The 13,635-nt window shown below is 43.5% G+C and overlaps 1 protein-coding gene across 1 annotated transcript in view; it reads left to right on the top strand.

Moving 5' to 3' along the window:
* CSPG4 (chondroitin sulfate proteoglycan 4) overlaps positions 1 to 13,635 on the top strand; it is a 163,567-nt gene that overhangs the window by 117,834 nt on the left and 32,098 nt on the right. The window contains exons 5-6 of the mRNA XM_033919599.1: positions 415 to 591; positions 9,115 to 9,316. Coding sequence (XP_033775490.1) covers positions 415 to 591; positions 9,115 to 9,316 — 379 coding nt within the window. The remainder of the gene's footprint in view (positions 1 to 414; positions 592 to 9,114; positions 9,317 to 13,635) is intronic.

Here is a 13,635-nt window from a genome sequence, read left to right as displayed (position 1 = left end):
CTTGGACGGAACTTATACGTTGTGACTTAGGCAATCTAAAACCAGGTCTAAGTGCCCAGAAGGTATCCAAAGTGACCAGATAAACCACTGCAGACATAAAGTACAGACACACAAACACTCCCCCAGTGATCATTGACCCCTGCACTAGTGCCGTCATTCCTCTTACAATGCACATGGCAGCCTTAAATTTGGTATTATTACTGTAGTGTGGTTTGTAGCGCCAGCTGCAGCGGTAACAGCTCTGATGCGCATAGAATTCCTATGAGCGTCGGAACAGTTACCGTCATGGCCGGCGCTAAAAGCCACACGACGGTTTTGTAAAGGGGGAGGGGTTAGTTATTAGATATGATAAAGACCCATGCAGCATTATATCAGAAAGGAAAGTCCCTCGAACTCTTCTGTTTGACCCTGCAGGTGGAGCAGCAGTTAATCATATACCAGCATGATGACAGCGAGTCCAGCTTTGACAGCTTCACCGTCATAGCCAACGCCTCCGAGATTGGCAAGTGGAGCCAGCCGATTGCCGTCTCTGTAGCCATTGTCCTGGAGAACGATGAGTCTCCACTACTGACCGTCAACACCGGACTACAGGTACAGCCCAGGTGATCTGCTTTACTCCCAGCCTGCCAGGTTCCCCCCCCCCCTCTGGTGCTGAGGAGAGAGGTAGAGGGGGGATGAAAACGAAACAGCGCCAGGTGCAGGCTCCTGTGTCACTGCCGGTCTACTTCAGTGTACAACTGGACACAGAAAGGGTAATTCTTTAAAGGGTGCCTAAACGTAGTTGCCAATCGCGTACACTCATTTCTAGAATAGGTGAATATTATCACAAATTGCCATTTATACACGTGTGTTCTAGACCAGTGTCTCTCAAACTTTTTTAGCTCCGGCACACTAAACAGAGCAAATGTTTTTCGCGGCACATTATAACTGAAATTATAAAACTGCAAAACTGACCAAGAGATTAAATTTGAGAGTTATTTATTTAAAGCTCTTTAAGCTACGTGTGGGTCATTGCAACAACGGTGAAACTAAAGTAGATAGAATAGAATTGCTAATCAATGCGATGGATGAGCTTGTTTTTGAGTATAAATTAACTCAAAATGTGGCTCGATAGTCGACAAGCAAACATATATTTCATCATCCACCATCTGCAGAGATTCTCTTTTTTTTCGATTTAATTTCTGTCGGAAAATCCAAGTTCGTAACAAATAGTAACAAAGCCTTGATTGCTTTGTTGCTGAAGCTAGGATAACGACAGCATAAAAAAAAAACTAAAATTACTTGCCATTAGTTTTCAAGGACCAATCACATCAAAGAATGATGCTTGTCTATGTGGTTGTATCCTTACACATAGAGATGCTCATAGCATTGATAGACTCTTGCGTATGCAACATACGTGTCATCTATTCTAGTGCAGTGTTTCTCAACCTTTTCAAGCCAAGTACCCCCTAAGCCTAACAAATACCAACTGAGTACCCCCACACAAGCTCCACCTAAGACCCACCCAAACTCCGCCCCAGACCTGCCCAAGCTCCGCCCCTGACTCCACCCTCATAATAATAGTACTAATTGTAATGCAATTTCTTCTATTTATTTTTATAAACAAGCAATCTCAGCCAAAGTCTTGGTTTCTTATAAACTTCTTCCATTTATTTTTAATATACAAACAATACAGTATAACCTTATTAACAATACAGAATGGTAACCACAAAATTAAACTACATGTCGAAAACAGTTACGTAGCTCCTTGTGACTTTGGGCAAGACACTTAACCCTCCATTGTCCCAGATATAAAACTTGGATTGAAAGTCCACTAACGACTAAGGAAGTACTTGTATGTAATATAAATACATGCACTGCCTGAATCACGGCGTGTGCCACCCACCGCAAGGAGCGCTGCCTAAGGCTGAAGACTGAAGGAGCAAATGCGGCTCCAAGAAGGTTGTGGCGGGAGTGGCGGGGGGGCATGCAGGAACGCGACATCCCGGGCGGCAGTGGTGGTGGCAGCAGCGGCAGATGGACGGACAGCCCGCATACCCCCTAGGGCAGGGGTGTCCAATGTCGGTCCTCGAGGGCCGCAGTCCAGTCGGGTTTTCAGGATTTCCCCAATGAATATGCATGAGATCTATGTGCATGCACTGCTTTCAATGCATATTCATTAGGGAAATCCTGAAAACCCGACTGGACTGCGGCCCTCGAGGACCGACATTGGACACCCCTGCCCTAGGGTATGCATTCCTTGGATTGAAAAATTCTGGAATCTCTCATGGCACACCCGGAATCTCTTCAGAGCACACCACTGTGCCATGGCACATAGTTTGAGAGACACTGTTCTAGGGGCTAGTCACATAGGGCTGGATTCCGCAGAGATGTTTGCAATTTGCAGAATATAAGTGTTTTAAAATAATGAATAAATAAATAAAATTCCATAAAGGGCACCCAAATTTGAGCTCATTCCCGCACTCGGTTTTGGGCGTCGGTTTTTACACCAGCTGAAACCTGGTGCTAATACCCGCGCTCAACGTTTGGCATTTGGGTGCAAGAACGGCAGTATTCTATCTCTGTCATTTTATGGAACACCCCCCTACCCTGGCCCATGGCCCCCTTTTGATTTGCATTCAAGGGGATTTGGGCACGCAGAGTTATAGACTAGCGCGCAGGAAGATGCGCATGCAAAATCTGATTGCTGCCATTCAAGTGTAATAATTGATTGTTGATATCCATTAATCGCTAGTTAATGGCTTGTTAACTAGTTTGTGCGCGCATCTTTGATCTGTGTGCAAATTTCAGCGCCCAGATTCGGATGCCATATATAGAATATGGGGGATGGGCTGTACCAGGGGACAGAACATGGGCGTTAGATGGGTGTTTCAACTAACAATGGGCGTACCTTATAAAATAATATCAGATGTGTGCATTTCAAGTGCACTTAGGCATGTAAGCTAGCCTTAGGCCTACCATTGACCTGCTGTGACCTGTCACGCCTAATGTCAGTGTGCCAAAATGGCTTTTCACTACTATTCTACGGTGTCAGGTCAAAAGCGCGCCGGGACAAAGGCGCGAGCAGACAATTGAGCGCAGCGCGGAGGCGCGCGCTGAAGAAAATTACTGTTTTTAGGTCTCCGAAGGGGGGGAGTGTGGGGGGGAACCCCCCACTTTACTTAATACAGATTGCGTGGGGGGTTTGGGGGGTTGTAACCCCCCACATTTTACTGAAAACTTCACTTTTTCCCTGTTTTTAGGGAAAAAGTTAAGTTTACAGTAAAATGTGGGGGGTTACAACCCCCCAAACCCCCCCAACGCCGGCGCGATTTGTATTAAGTAAACTGGGGGTGCTCCCCAACAAAAACCCCCGTCGGAGCCCCTAAAAACAGTAATTTTCTTTGGCGTGCGCCTCCGTCTTGCGCTCAGTTGTCGGCGCACGCCTTTGTCTTCCGTGTTGTTGTCTATGAACCCTATTCTACAAGGCATTAGACACACCTTAATGCCATTACAGAATTGGTGCTAAGTGCTCCTCATTCTCATGCCTACATTTAGGCCCCACTGCCCTTATCTACTAAGTCTATTCCCTTCAGTACCTTGAATGTTTCGATCATGTCCCCTCTCAATCTTCTCTGTTCGAGGGAGAAAAGGCCCAGTTTCTCTAATCTTTCACTGTACGGAAACTCCTCCAGCCCCTTAACCATCTTAGTCGCTCTTCTCTGGACCCTTTCGAGTAGTACCGTGTCCTTCTTCATGTAAAGTATTCTTCATGTACACCCCCCCTCCCCCGCCCCTCACCTCAATGTAACAGATGAGCAGGGGAAAGAAGCAAATTGACATGCCTCTTCTAAGTAGTTATATTTTGATACAGGTTCTGCTGGAGATTTAAAATTGTTACATATCCTTTATTCTTAGAGATAGAAGTGTTTTACTGGGAATTGGAGCTGGTCCTCAACTGCTAAATCTACAGTAGTAGATAAAATTATAGAATTGGAGTTTTATACTTAAGGTGCGCTAGCGTTTTTAGCACGCACTGCCGATTAGCGCACGCTAACCCCCATGCTATGTGTAAAAAATTAACACCAGCTCAATGGTGGCGTTAGCGTCTAGCGTACGTGGCAATATAGTGTGCGCTAAGCGCGCGCTAAAACCGCTAGCGCAGCTTAGTAAAAGGAGCCCTTAGCGAAGGTCTTCGGCTAGTGGTGAGAACATTTTACTAGAACTAGGCACAGTTCCGTTGGACACTTTCTTGAATTTTTTTTTTTTTTCCCTTACTTTGGCTTCCTGCATATCCCAAAACTTTTGCACTTTGAAATGAATATGCTTGACCTCTCTGAACTGCTTCTGCCATTGGCGCAGTTCTTGAATTTCACTAGAGCAGCGCACCCGACAACCTCTCCAGAATGACTGAATAATTAAGGCAGCCTCGTCTTCTGTTATTAACAGGGACCGTGGGATTGGTGGTCTAGGATGCTCCTTTAATCTCTGTGCCACAAATGGGATGTTGGGGGAAATCAAAGGCTTCATCTTTTCTTTTTGGGTTGAAGTTGTATAGCCATTCCGTGAGGAAATCAAAGGCAACAAATTTTGTTCTCTTTCGCTCAAAAACACCTTTCCTTTTCTGCCTCATGCAGCATTTCTGCCAGAGCTGGTAGAAGAAGTGGGAAAATGTAGGTTTCTAAATATTCTCTAGGACAGGGGTAGGCAATTCCGGTCCTCGAGAGCCGGAGCCAGGTCGGGTTTTCAAGATATCCACAATGAATATGTATGAGATGGATTTGCATGCACTGCCTCCTTGAGATGCAAATCTATCTCATGCATATTTATTGTGGATATCCTGAAAACCTGATCTGGCTCCGGCTCCAGAGGACCGGAATTGCCTAACCCTGCTCTAGGATAACATGTATTTGGATCGAGTAGTATGATATGTTCAGGTGCTGTACCAGAATCAGAAAGCAAAGTTTCTTCTATATCAGTTACTTTGGTTCTTCGACCCCAGGGCTACGTTCTCTCTAGCCATGTTCGGACTGCCTCCATTCTTCAGTATATTTAGTGCTTTTTAATAAATAAATATAGCAGACTTCATTGTCAGGGTAATTTGTACTTGTGTTGCCAAAGTAATACATAAAGTACAGTAGTTACAAAATTAGAGAGAAAATAGAAATACAAATCCTTCCAAAGGCTGCTCTGTAGTGTCAAAATGTTTTGCATTTATCAGTTTGTCCACTAGATGACAGCATTGCCCATTGTTTAATGGGAGACATTTTCCTTTGGATTAAATTGATTTTTACTTTTAAGATTCAAAATAAATATAGATGACAGTAATATAACCTGATACAATTAATAAGAATAATCAAGTAATAAATAAATATAATAAAAAGATACATCAGCCAAAACAAGTTCTCAAAATAAAGGAAGGGTAAAGTTAGAATAGAATAAAGGAATTGAATTAGTTATAGGAAACCAAGGGGCCCTTTTACTAAGCTGCAGTATAAAGTGTTCTTAGTGCGCCATTGTGCAGGTTTTACTCACGCACTAAGGCCATTTTTACTGCAGCTATAAAAATGGCCTTTTTCCATTTTTGCACCAATGACTATGCACTAATGTTGCCATTAACACGTGTGGCCCTTAACAAAAATGAGTGCATGTATACCTATTTTGTAGACGGTAAGGACTCACGTGCTATGAATTCTATGAGCGTCGGAGCAGCTACCGCCGCTGCCGGTGGTAAAACCTGCACTATGCGTTCGTAAAAGAGGGGGTTAGTTAAATCCGAAAAATTCAAATTATCAAATTCACCTTCAGGTTTCTCCAATATAATTCCTCTAGGAAGATAATAAACATTTGAAATTTCCTCTTCTTTTATCGATAAATCTAATACCTCTTGGAAACAAACTTTGAGAAATTTCTCAGGAGATAATAAATGAGTGACAGGAAAATGAAACAATCTCAAGTTCAAATTCCTAGAGGCTCCTGTTTCAGAGTAAATAAGTTTCTTGTTACATAGAATTTTTTGGACCCCCAGTTCATTTGCAAAAGTTAAATAGTTCAAAGTCTAATAGATGCTGCCTCTGTCGTCTTGAAATAGGGACACTGGATCATCTGTTGTTCTATTGTCCTTTGATACTCAACTTTTGGAAATCAATATGGGGACAAATTAATTTGGTTCTGGAAACATCGATTCCATTGTCCTACGATGTGGTCATCTGTGGGACATTGTTGAAAACTAAACCTCCATTGGACAGGGACAGATTTTTCAGACTGTGGGGAACCACTAACACAAGGGGTCACTCGGAGAAATTGAGAGGGGACAGGTTTAGAACAAATGCTAGGAGGTTCTTTTTTACCCAGAGGGTGGTGGACATATAGAACGCGCTTCCGGAGGTTGTGATAGCCCAGAGCACATTGCAGGGTTTCAAGGAAGGTTTAGATAAGTTCCTAAAAGATAGGGGGATTGAGGGTTACAGATAAAAGAAGAGGTAGGCTACAGAAATGGACAGGAACCACATTACATGTCATGGACCTGTCGGGCCGCCGCGGGAGCAGACCGCTGGGCGCGATGGTCTGACCCAGTGGTGGCAACTTCTTATGTTCTTATGTTCTTACAAGTATAAAAGCGGGCTTTTAATTATTATGACAGGGATTGCCATGCAAATGATTACCAAGAATTGGAAAAATTGGGGCAGGCTTAATTTTTCCTTGTGGTGGGAAACTTTATGTTATAGATATGAAAAAATGAATTCAGATATATTGGGTCATAATAAATTATTTTAAACAACATGGGGTCCATTAACAAATTTTGTTAACTCTGATTAGTTATATAGTGCCTTTATTTTCTATTTGATTTGCACACATCCAGGGAGGGGGGAATATTTTGTATTCTATCATGACTGGATATGGTGGAAGGGAGGGGAGAAATATATTTTATATTGTTATTGATCAAATGTAAGTGCTGTTTATGATAATACTTGTATGTAAATTCTAATGCACTTTTGAACTTCACTTGAAAATTAATAAAGAATTATAAAAATAATAATAATAATAATACATTTTGAGAATAATCAATGATATGTTTTCTTGATTGTACTTTTCTGTACAAGATTGTAATGCTTGTTAAAAATTTTTAAAAATTCATAAATAATAATACATTTTCTTGTAGGAATAGGGGTTAATTGGAATTTAAGATGCCACTTAAAAATTGCTTTCTTTTTTTTCCTTTTAAGTTGCTTGTTTACTTGCTTGGTGCTTCAAGATATCTCCACTATTAATGTGGGCTAGAAAAATTATTGTTTTGACTTTATTTTATATGTGCTTGTTATTTGTTATTTTCTTTATTGATCCTATAATTAAAATGGAAATTTCAATAAAAAGAAAAAAATGAAAAGTCCCACTAAGGATGCACTAAGCCCATTTCTTAGTATAGCTTTGACTTCCAAATATCATGTGGTTCTTTGCCTCTCTTCTGCAGACTCAGAGAACTCACACAGAAAATGCCTTCCTTATTTCTATTGTATTTGAAATAATGGCTTTGTTCTTTTTCAATAAGATATAATGTTTGGTGAGGCAATCTGATAGAAAATGGATTCTTAAAGCAATATCAGAGGGGGGGGGTAGAGAACATACTGATATTCTGTGATAAACCTGTCCTGGGTCAGGTGAGCATAAAATCCAGGAAGCGTTTCTACATGTCAGTGAAAAGAGAGGCTAAAGGGTGCGTTCTGGGTGTGTTCGGAAATTCTCGTGCACACAACTTGGGAGATGTGTTCTTGGACAGCCAGAGCAACCATGAACCACACACAGGAATAGCGTTTTAAAGTGGTACTAACAGTGACTGACTTTCTTGGCTATTACCACTGACAGGAAAAAGATATTCTTTCTAGGATATTGGTATACACTTCTGCCTCTGTATTCACGGTTTCAACAATCGCGCTTTTTAGCTTGCTGGCTCCTCCCCCCAAATTACGTCAGCTTGCATAGAGAAATCGCTGATTCCAAGCATTTACAGAGAAAATCGCTGATTCCCAGCACTTTCTTCACCGTGTTTTGCCTCTCCTTCAGGAACAGGCCAGGTCTCCCACCATGTTATTCATGGTTTTCACCATAGTCATGATGGTTTTTAATAGAAAACTGCAAATAATATATGAAAAAGTTATTTGCGGTTTTTCTGTATTCGGGGTTCTGTTATTCCCCTATCACCGCGAATACAGAGGAAGAAGTGTAGCCAGTGGCATAGTGAGGGTGAGTGACATCCCCCTCCCACCCTCTTCTCTGCCCTCCCCCTCACACTTTCCTGCCACCCTCCCCCCCTTCCTAGGCATGAGCAACATCATGAACATGCTGCCTGTGTCATGTTGACCATCCCTTTGATGTCACTTCCTAGGTACGGGGCCCGGAAGTAAGGTCAATGAGGCAACACTGACGTGGGCAGCAAGTTTGCAATGCTGCTCGCACAGGGAAAATTAAAAAGATATGAGGGAAGGGAAGGGGGAACATGTATGGGTGGAGGGATCGGGAAGGAGCAGGGGGGATTGAGAGGAGGATGGATGCCGGCGCCCTTACCACGACTGCACCCAGGGTGGACCGCCCCCCTGCCTCCCCCCCTTACTACGCCTCTGTAAATAGCATTGGAAAATTGACATGTACATGTATAGTGCATTAATATATGTACTGTATTTTTTGGACCATAAGACGCACTTTTTCCATCCCAAAAGTGTTCCCCCAGTACCTTTTTTAGTGGTGGTGGTCCAACGCAGTCTTCTGGAGGGCTGCCTTGGTCTTTAGAAGAGCGATGCACAATGCAGGAGCGCAACCTTTGCGCTTCCTGCCTGGTCGCACTGCTCTGTGATTGGCTGCATTCTTTGATGTAGAGCAGGGGTGTCAAACTCCCTCCTCGAGGGCCGCAATCCAGGTTTTCAGGATTTCCCCAATGAATATGCATGAAATTTATTTGCATGCACTGCTTTCATTGTATGCTAATAGATCTCATGCATATTCATTTGGGAAATCCTGAAAACCTGGCTGGATTGCGGCCCTTGAGGAGGGACTTTGGCACCCCTGATGTAGGGCGTTGTATTTATCTAAGACGTGCTGTTATTCAGTACTCTGTAACTGTGTGGATTTTTTTTCTCCAAGCTGTGGGAAGATACTGCTGCTGAAATCACTTCGGCTGTGCTGAGCAGTGACGACCTGGACTCCCCACCTGAAGAAGTCCTTTATTCCATCCAGCCACCAGTCAATGGGAGAGTGTTGCTGAAGTCATATCCAGTCAACAAGGAAGTCCTGCAGTTTACTCAGGCGCAAGTCAATCAAGGCCTTGTTATGTTCCTGCATGCGGGTATGTTAGCATTCAGAGAAAATGAGAGAATTTACATGCTGAAACAATAACCAGATCGGCAAGGATGGGCCCTCTCCAGGGAAATGCCTACTGCCTAATACATGACTGCAGTGAAAGTCAACAAAGCCCAGTAGAGTAAAATATATTCTTTCTTTTAGTCCCTCCAGACCAGCACAGAAATAGATGGGTTTATGCTCCTCTGCCAGCTGGTGGAGACTGAGACAGTGACTTTTGGCTACAGTACAAGTGGGCTGTGCAGTCCCTATTACAATCAGTCATTTCTCAGTCTCCAGCAGGTGGTGTGGTAAGATTGTGCAGTCTGTGCTGAGGTTTGTTTTGGGCCTGCTGGATCTGGTTAGGGAATTTTTTTCTTGTCCATTTTGCTGTCCGGACAGAGCTTGGGGGACCCTCTTAGGGGGTCCTACTGACCTTAGGGGTGCCACACTTGGAAGGATCAAGTCCCACCCCCCCATTTCCTCCACCTCCCCAGGTTTTCTGAATTTAGGGGAGCCTCAACTGTATGCCCGACCATCTGTCCAGCACAGACTACAGTTTAGAATGACTGTGGGGTGCTCTCTTGAGACAACTGGTGAGGTGTGAGAAGTTTAAAAAAAAAAAAAAAAAGACAAGAAATAAAAGGAGAATGAAGTGATCCTAAGATCATTGTTTTTGTAAGGCGTTATTGTGCGTGGGTTTTTGTTGCATTCAGTTTGAGCGCTTCAAAAAAGCAGCACAAGTGTGTTTTATGTGGATGTGGCTGGTGGGTGCATGAAATGTTCCGTCCACATCGAGGGGGACCGAGCTTTGGGTGTTGGCGTGTCAGGCTCTTCTTTGTACACACACTATTCATCGCAGGAGGTGGTGGTGATGCCCAGGCCTCAACTGCTGCCCATGCCAGGGTTTTGCTCATCTGCCAACGGTCTGGCAGATTTGGTGTTGTGGACCGCCAAGGAGGCTAAGGATTCCCTTGTTGCTGCAGCTGAGGCTGCTAGCGGTGTTTCTGTAGTGATGGGGTTGAGTGTGGCCTCGGTGCCGCGTATTATTTCAAGTGACAGTTTAGCAAAAACCCTTCCCTCGGTTTTGGCGGGAAGCGCATCCATTTTGTCCACAGCCTCAGGCAACCTTCCTTCTGTCTTAAAGAAACAGGAACAGGTCTTATATGTGTCTTCTGCTTCTCCTATGATTTCTAGATTGCTGCCGGGGTTGTTTAACCCTGATTTGGTGTTAGCCATGTGCAAGGTGTATTTACAAGTGGCTTGGGGGTCCTGCTTCGGTTCTGGGGTTTCAAGATCATCTTGGGGGGTTTTCCCTTCCACGGCCGCCCCATTCAGTCTCCTGCTATGGCTGCCTCTATCCACCCCCTCAGCCATCGTCCAAGCAGCCGCAGGTGTCTTGGGACGAGGATTCTTTTTTGGTTGATCCATTTTTTCTGGATGAAAACTTGGATCTTAGGGAGGATCTTTCAGATGCATTAGGGAGGTCTGATGTTTTGGATGGAGACATTTCAGAGGTGCCGGTTGGCGAGGATGCATCAGTTGTGCGCATTTGTCATTGGGAAGAGTTGCAAGAGCTCATTCTTCAGGCGTCTTCAGTTTTACACTTTGAAGAGAAAGCTATGGACCCCCCCTAGTGTGGTGGACCCTCTTCTTAGAGGGATCCAGTCAGCATACTGCTCTTTTCCTATGCATCAGGATATTTGGGATGTAGTGCACCCCATTCCGGATGGGGATAGAGATACCTTTAAGTCTCCTGTGGTGATCTCGGCTATTGCACACAGATATACCATGCCGATGGAAGGCGGCTCGGCCCTGAGAGACCCTCAGTACCGTAAAATGTAGGCTCTTCTTAAACAAAGTTTTGATGTGGCTGCCCTGGCTATCCAGGCGATGATTTGTGGCGGTCTGGTAGCCCGGGCTTGTTTCCAGTGGTCTGAGAGAATTCTTGATGGTAAGATGGCTGATGGCTTAGTGGCTCAAGAAGCTGCTAAGCTTGAGCTGGGAGCTTCTTATCTCTCTGATGCCATGTATGATCTGTTGCGTGCCTCAGCCAAGTCCATGGCTCTCAGTTTAGTGACCTAACGTACCCTGTGGCTTTGGGGTTGCAGCATCTAAGGCTAAGCTCAGTCAGATTCTCTTTAGGGGCTCCTTTTTCTTCAGGGAGGAGTTGGATAAGCTGGTTTTCATGACCTTTGCCAAACTGTTTTCTCTCCTCTCCTTGTTAGGCAACTTAGAAGAAGAGGGCTTTTCAGCAGACTCTGCTCAGGTTGCTGGACCTCAATACGTTAGTCCCAGTGCCTCCTCAGGAGATTTGCACAAGCAGGCACTCCATTTACTTTGTGGTGCCCAAGAAAAAGGGGTCCTTTCGGCCCATTTTGGAACTCAACAGAGTGCTCCGAGTTTCATCTTTTTGTATGGAGTCCCTGAAGTCCATAATTCTGGCTGTCCAACCAGGGGAGTTTCTGACTTTTCTTGACCTGACAGCGGCATATCTACATGTCCCATTTGATCCTCCCATCGTTTCCTTCACTTTGTGATTTTGGAAGATCATTAACAGTTTTCTGCGCTTCTCTTTGGTCTAGCTACGGTGCCACACACATTCACCAAAATTATGGTTGTGGTGACAGTGGCCTTGCGCAAGGAGGGCATTCTGGTGCACACCTATCTGGACGATTGGTTGATTCAAGTGAAGTCATTTCAGGAGAGTTCCCGGATTATGGCTCAGGTTGTGGAGTTTCTCCAGTCCCTGGGCTGGGTGGTCAACCTGGCCAAAAGCCAGTTGACTCCGTCTCAGCGCTTGAAGTATCTTGGCATGCTTTTCAACACCAGTTTGGGGAGAGTTTTTCTTCCAGAGACCAGGGTGTGCTACTTGCAGATGCAGATTCACTCTCTGATGGATTGCCGATGTCTGCTGGTGCAAGACTTTCTGCAGTTCTTGGGGTCCATGGCGGCCTTCTTGGAAGTGATCCGGTGGGCTCGTGATCCGGTGGGCACAAACATCTGCCTCTGTGAAGACTAAAGCAAAGAATTAATTTTGAGTCTCCACTATGGCCTTGTCTTCCTTGGGTGCCCTTTTTACTCCTTGGCTATCTAATCATCCAGCTCATTCTCTTACTAGCTTCTTGCTTCAAATGTAACTAAAACAAACAAAAAATGTTGTTATTGTGTGTTTGCATCTAAGGCGAGCTTCTTTTCAGTCTTTCTTTGCCTTCCTTATCAGTGCTTTGCACCTAATTTGCCATTCTTCATTTGGGTCCTCTTTCCCATTTTCTGGAGGATATTCTTGTAACTATAATAACCTCCTTCAGCTCACTTTTTAACCATGCCAGCTGTCGTTTGACCTTTCTTCTGCCTTTTTTAATATGTGAAATATATCTGCTTCGAGCTTTCAGGATGGTATTTCTGAACAACAGCCACATTTGATGTAAACTTTTAAACTTTGCAGCTGCTTCTTTTAGCGTTTGGGATTTGTTTTGGGGTTTTTTTTTTTAATTTACCATTTTCCTCATTCCCTCGTAGTCTTTTTGAGAGTTAAATGCTAAGGTGGTAGATTTCCTGCATGTACTCGCTCCAGTTTTTAAATCGAAACCGATTATGTCATGATCGCTGTTTCCAAGTGCCCCAATCCCATGATCCCATGTTCCACTAAGGGCTAGATCAAGTTTCAAGTTTATTGTGCATTTGATTAATCCCTTACTCAAATTTCAAAGCGATAAACATATCTTTAAAATTACAGATAATACAGGGGATAGCAAAAATAAATAGACACTGAGCAAAACAAAACAAATTAATGACTAACAATATGAGCAGTAAAAAGAGAAGGAAAGAGTGGGTAAAGAAATACAGAATTGTTTATAGAAAAGAAGTCAATTATGGTAAAAACAATAGGGGGGAATAAACAATAGCCTTATAAGAGGTTATAGAGAGAAGCTGGAACTCCTAAGTATCAAAAGCATCTTTAAAAAGAAAGCTTTTTAGTTTGCTTTTAAATTTATCTAAGTTGTTTTCTTTTCTTAGATAAATGGGGAGGGAGTTCCATGTTTGAGGAGCTGTAACAGAAAAAAAATAAAATTAATAGCTTTGAGTGAGGGCGTAACTAATAAATGTTGATCGATAGACCTCAGTGATCTGGTTGGGGTATAAGGAATCAATAATTTATAAATGAAAGCTGGAGTTTTATATAACAGGGACTTGAAGGTGAGCAGACTTAATTTATACTATACTAGTCTTTAAGCCCGTTAACATTAAAGGGTGCTAGAATAGATGTCTGTCTGTCTGTCTTTCTTTCTCTCTCTCTACCTCCTGCTGTATTTCTCTCTCCCT

The sequence above is a fragment of the Geotrypetes seraphini genome, chromosome 14, assembly GCF_902459505.1.
Source record: "Geotrypetes seraphini chromosome 14, aGeoSer1.1, whole genome shotgun sequence".
NCBI classification, from domain to species: domain Eukaryota; kingdom Metazoa; phylum Chordata; class Amphibia; order Gymnophiona; family Dermophiidae; genus Geotrypetes; species Geotrypetes seraphini.
This window is presented reverse-complemented; position numbering and strand designations above follow the sequence as displayed.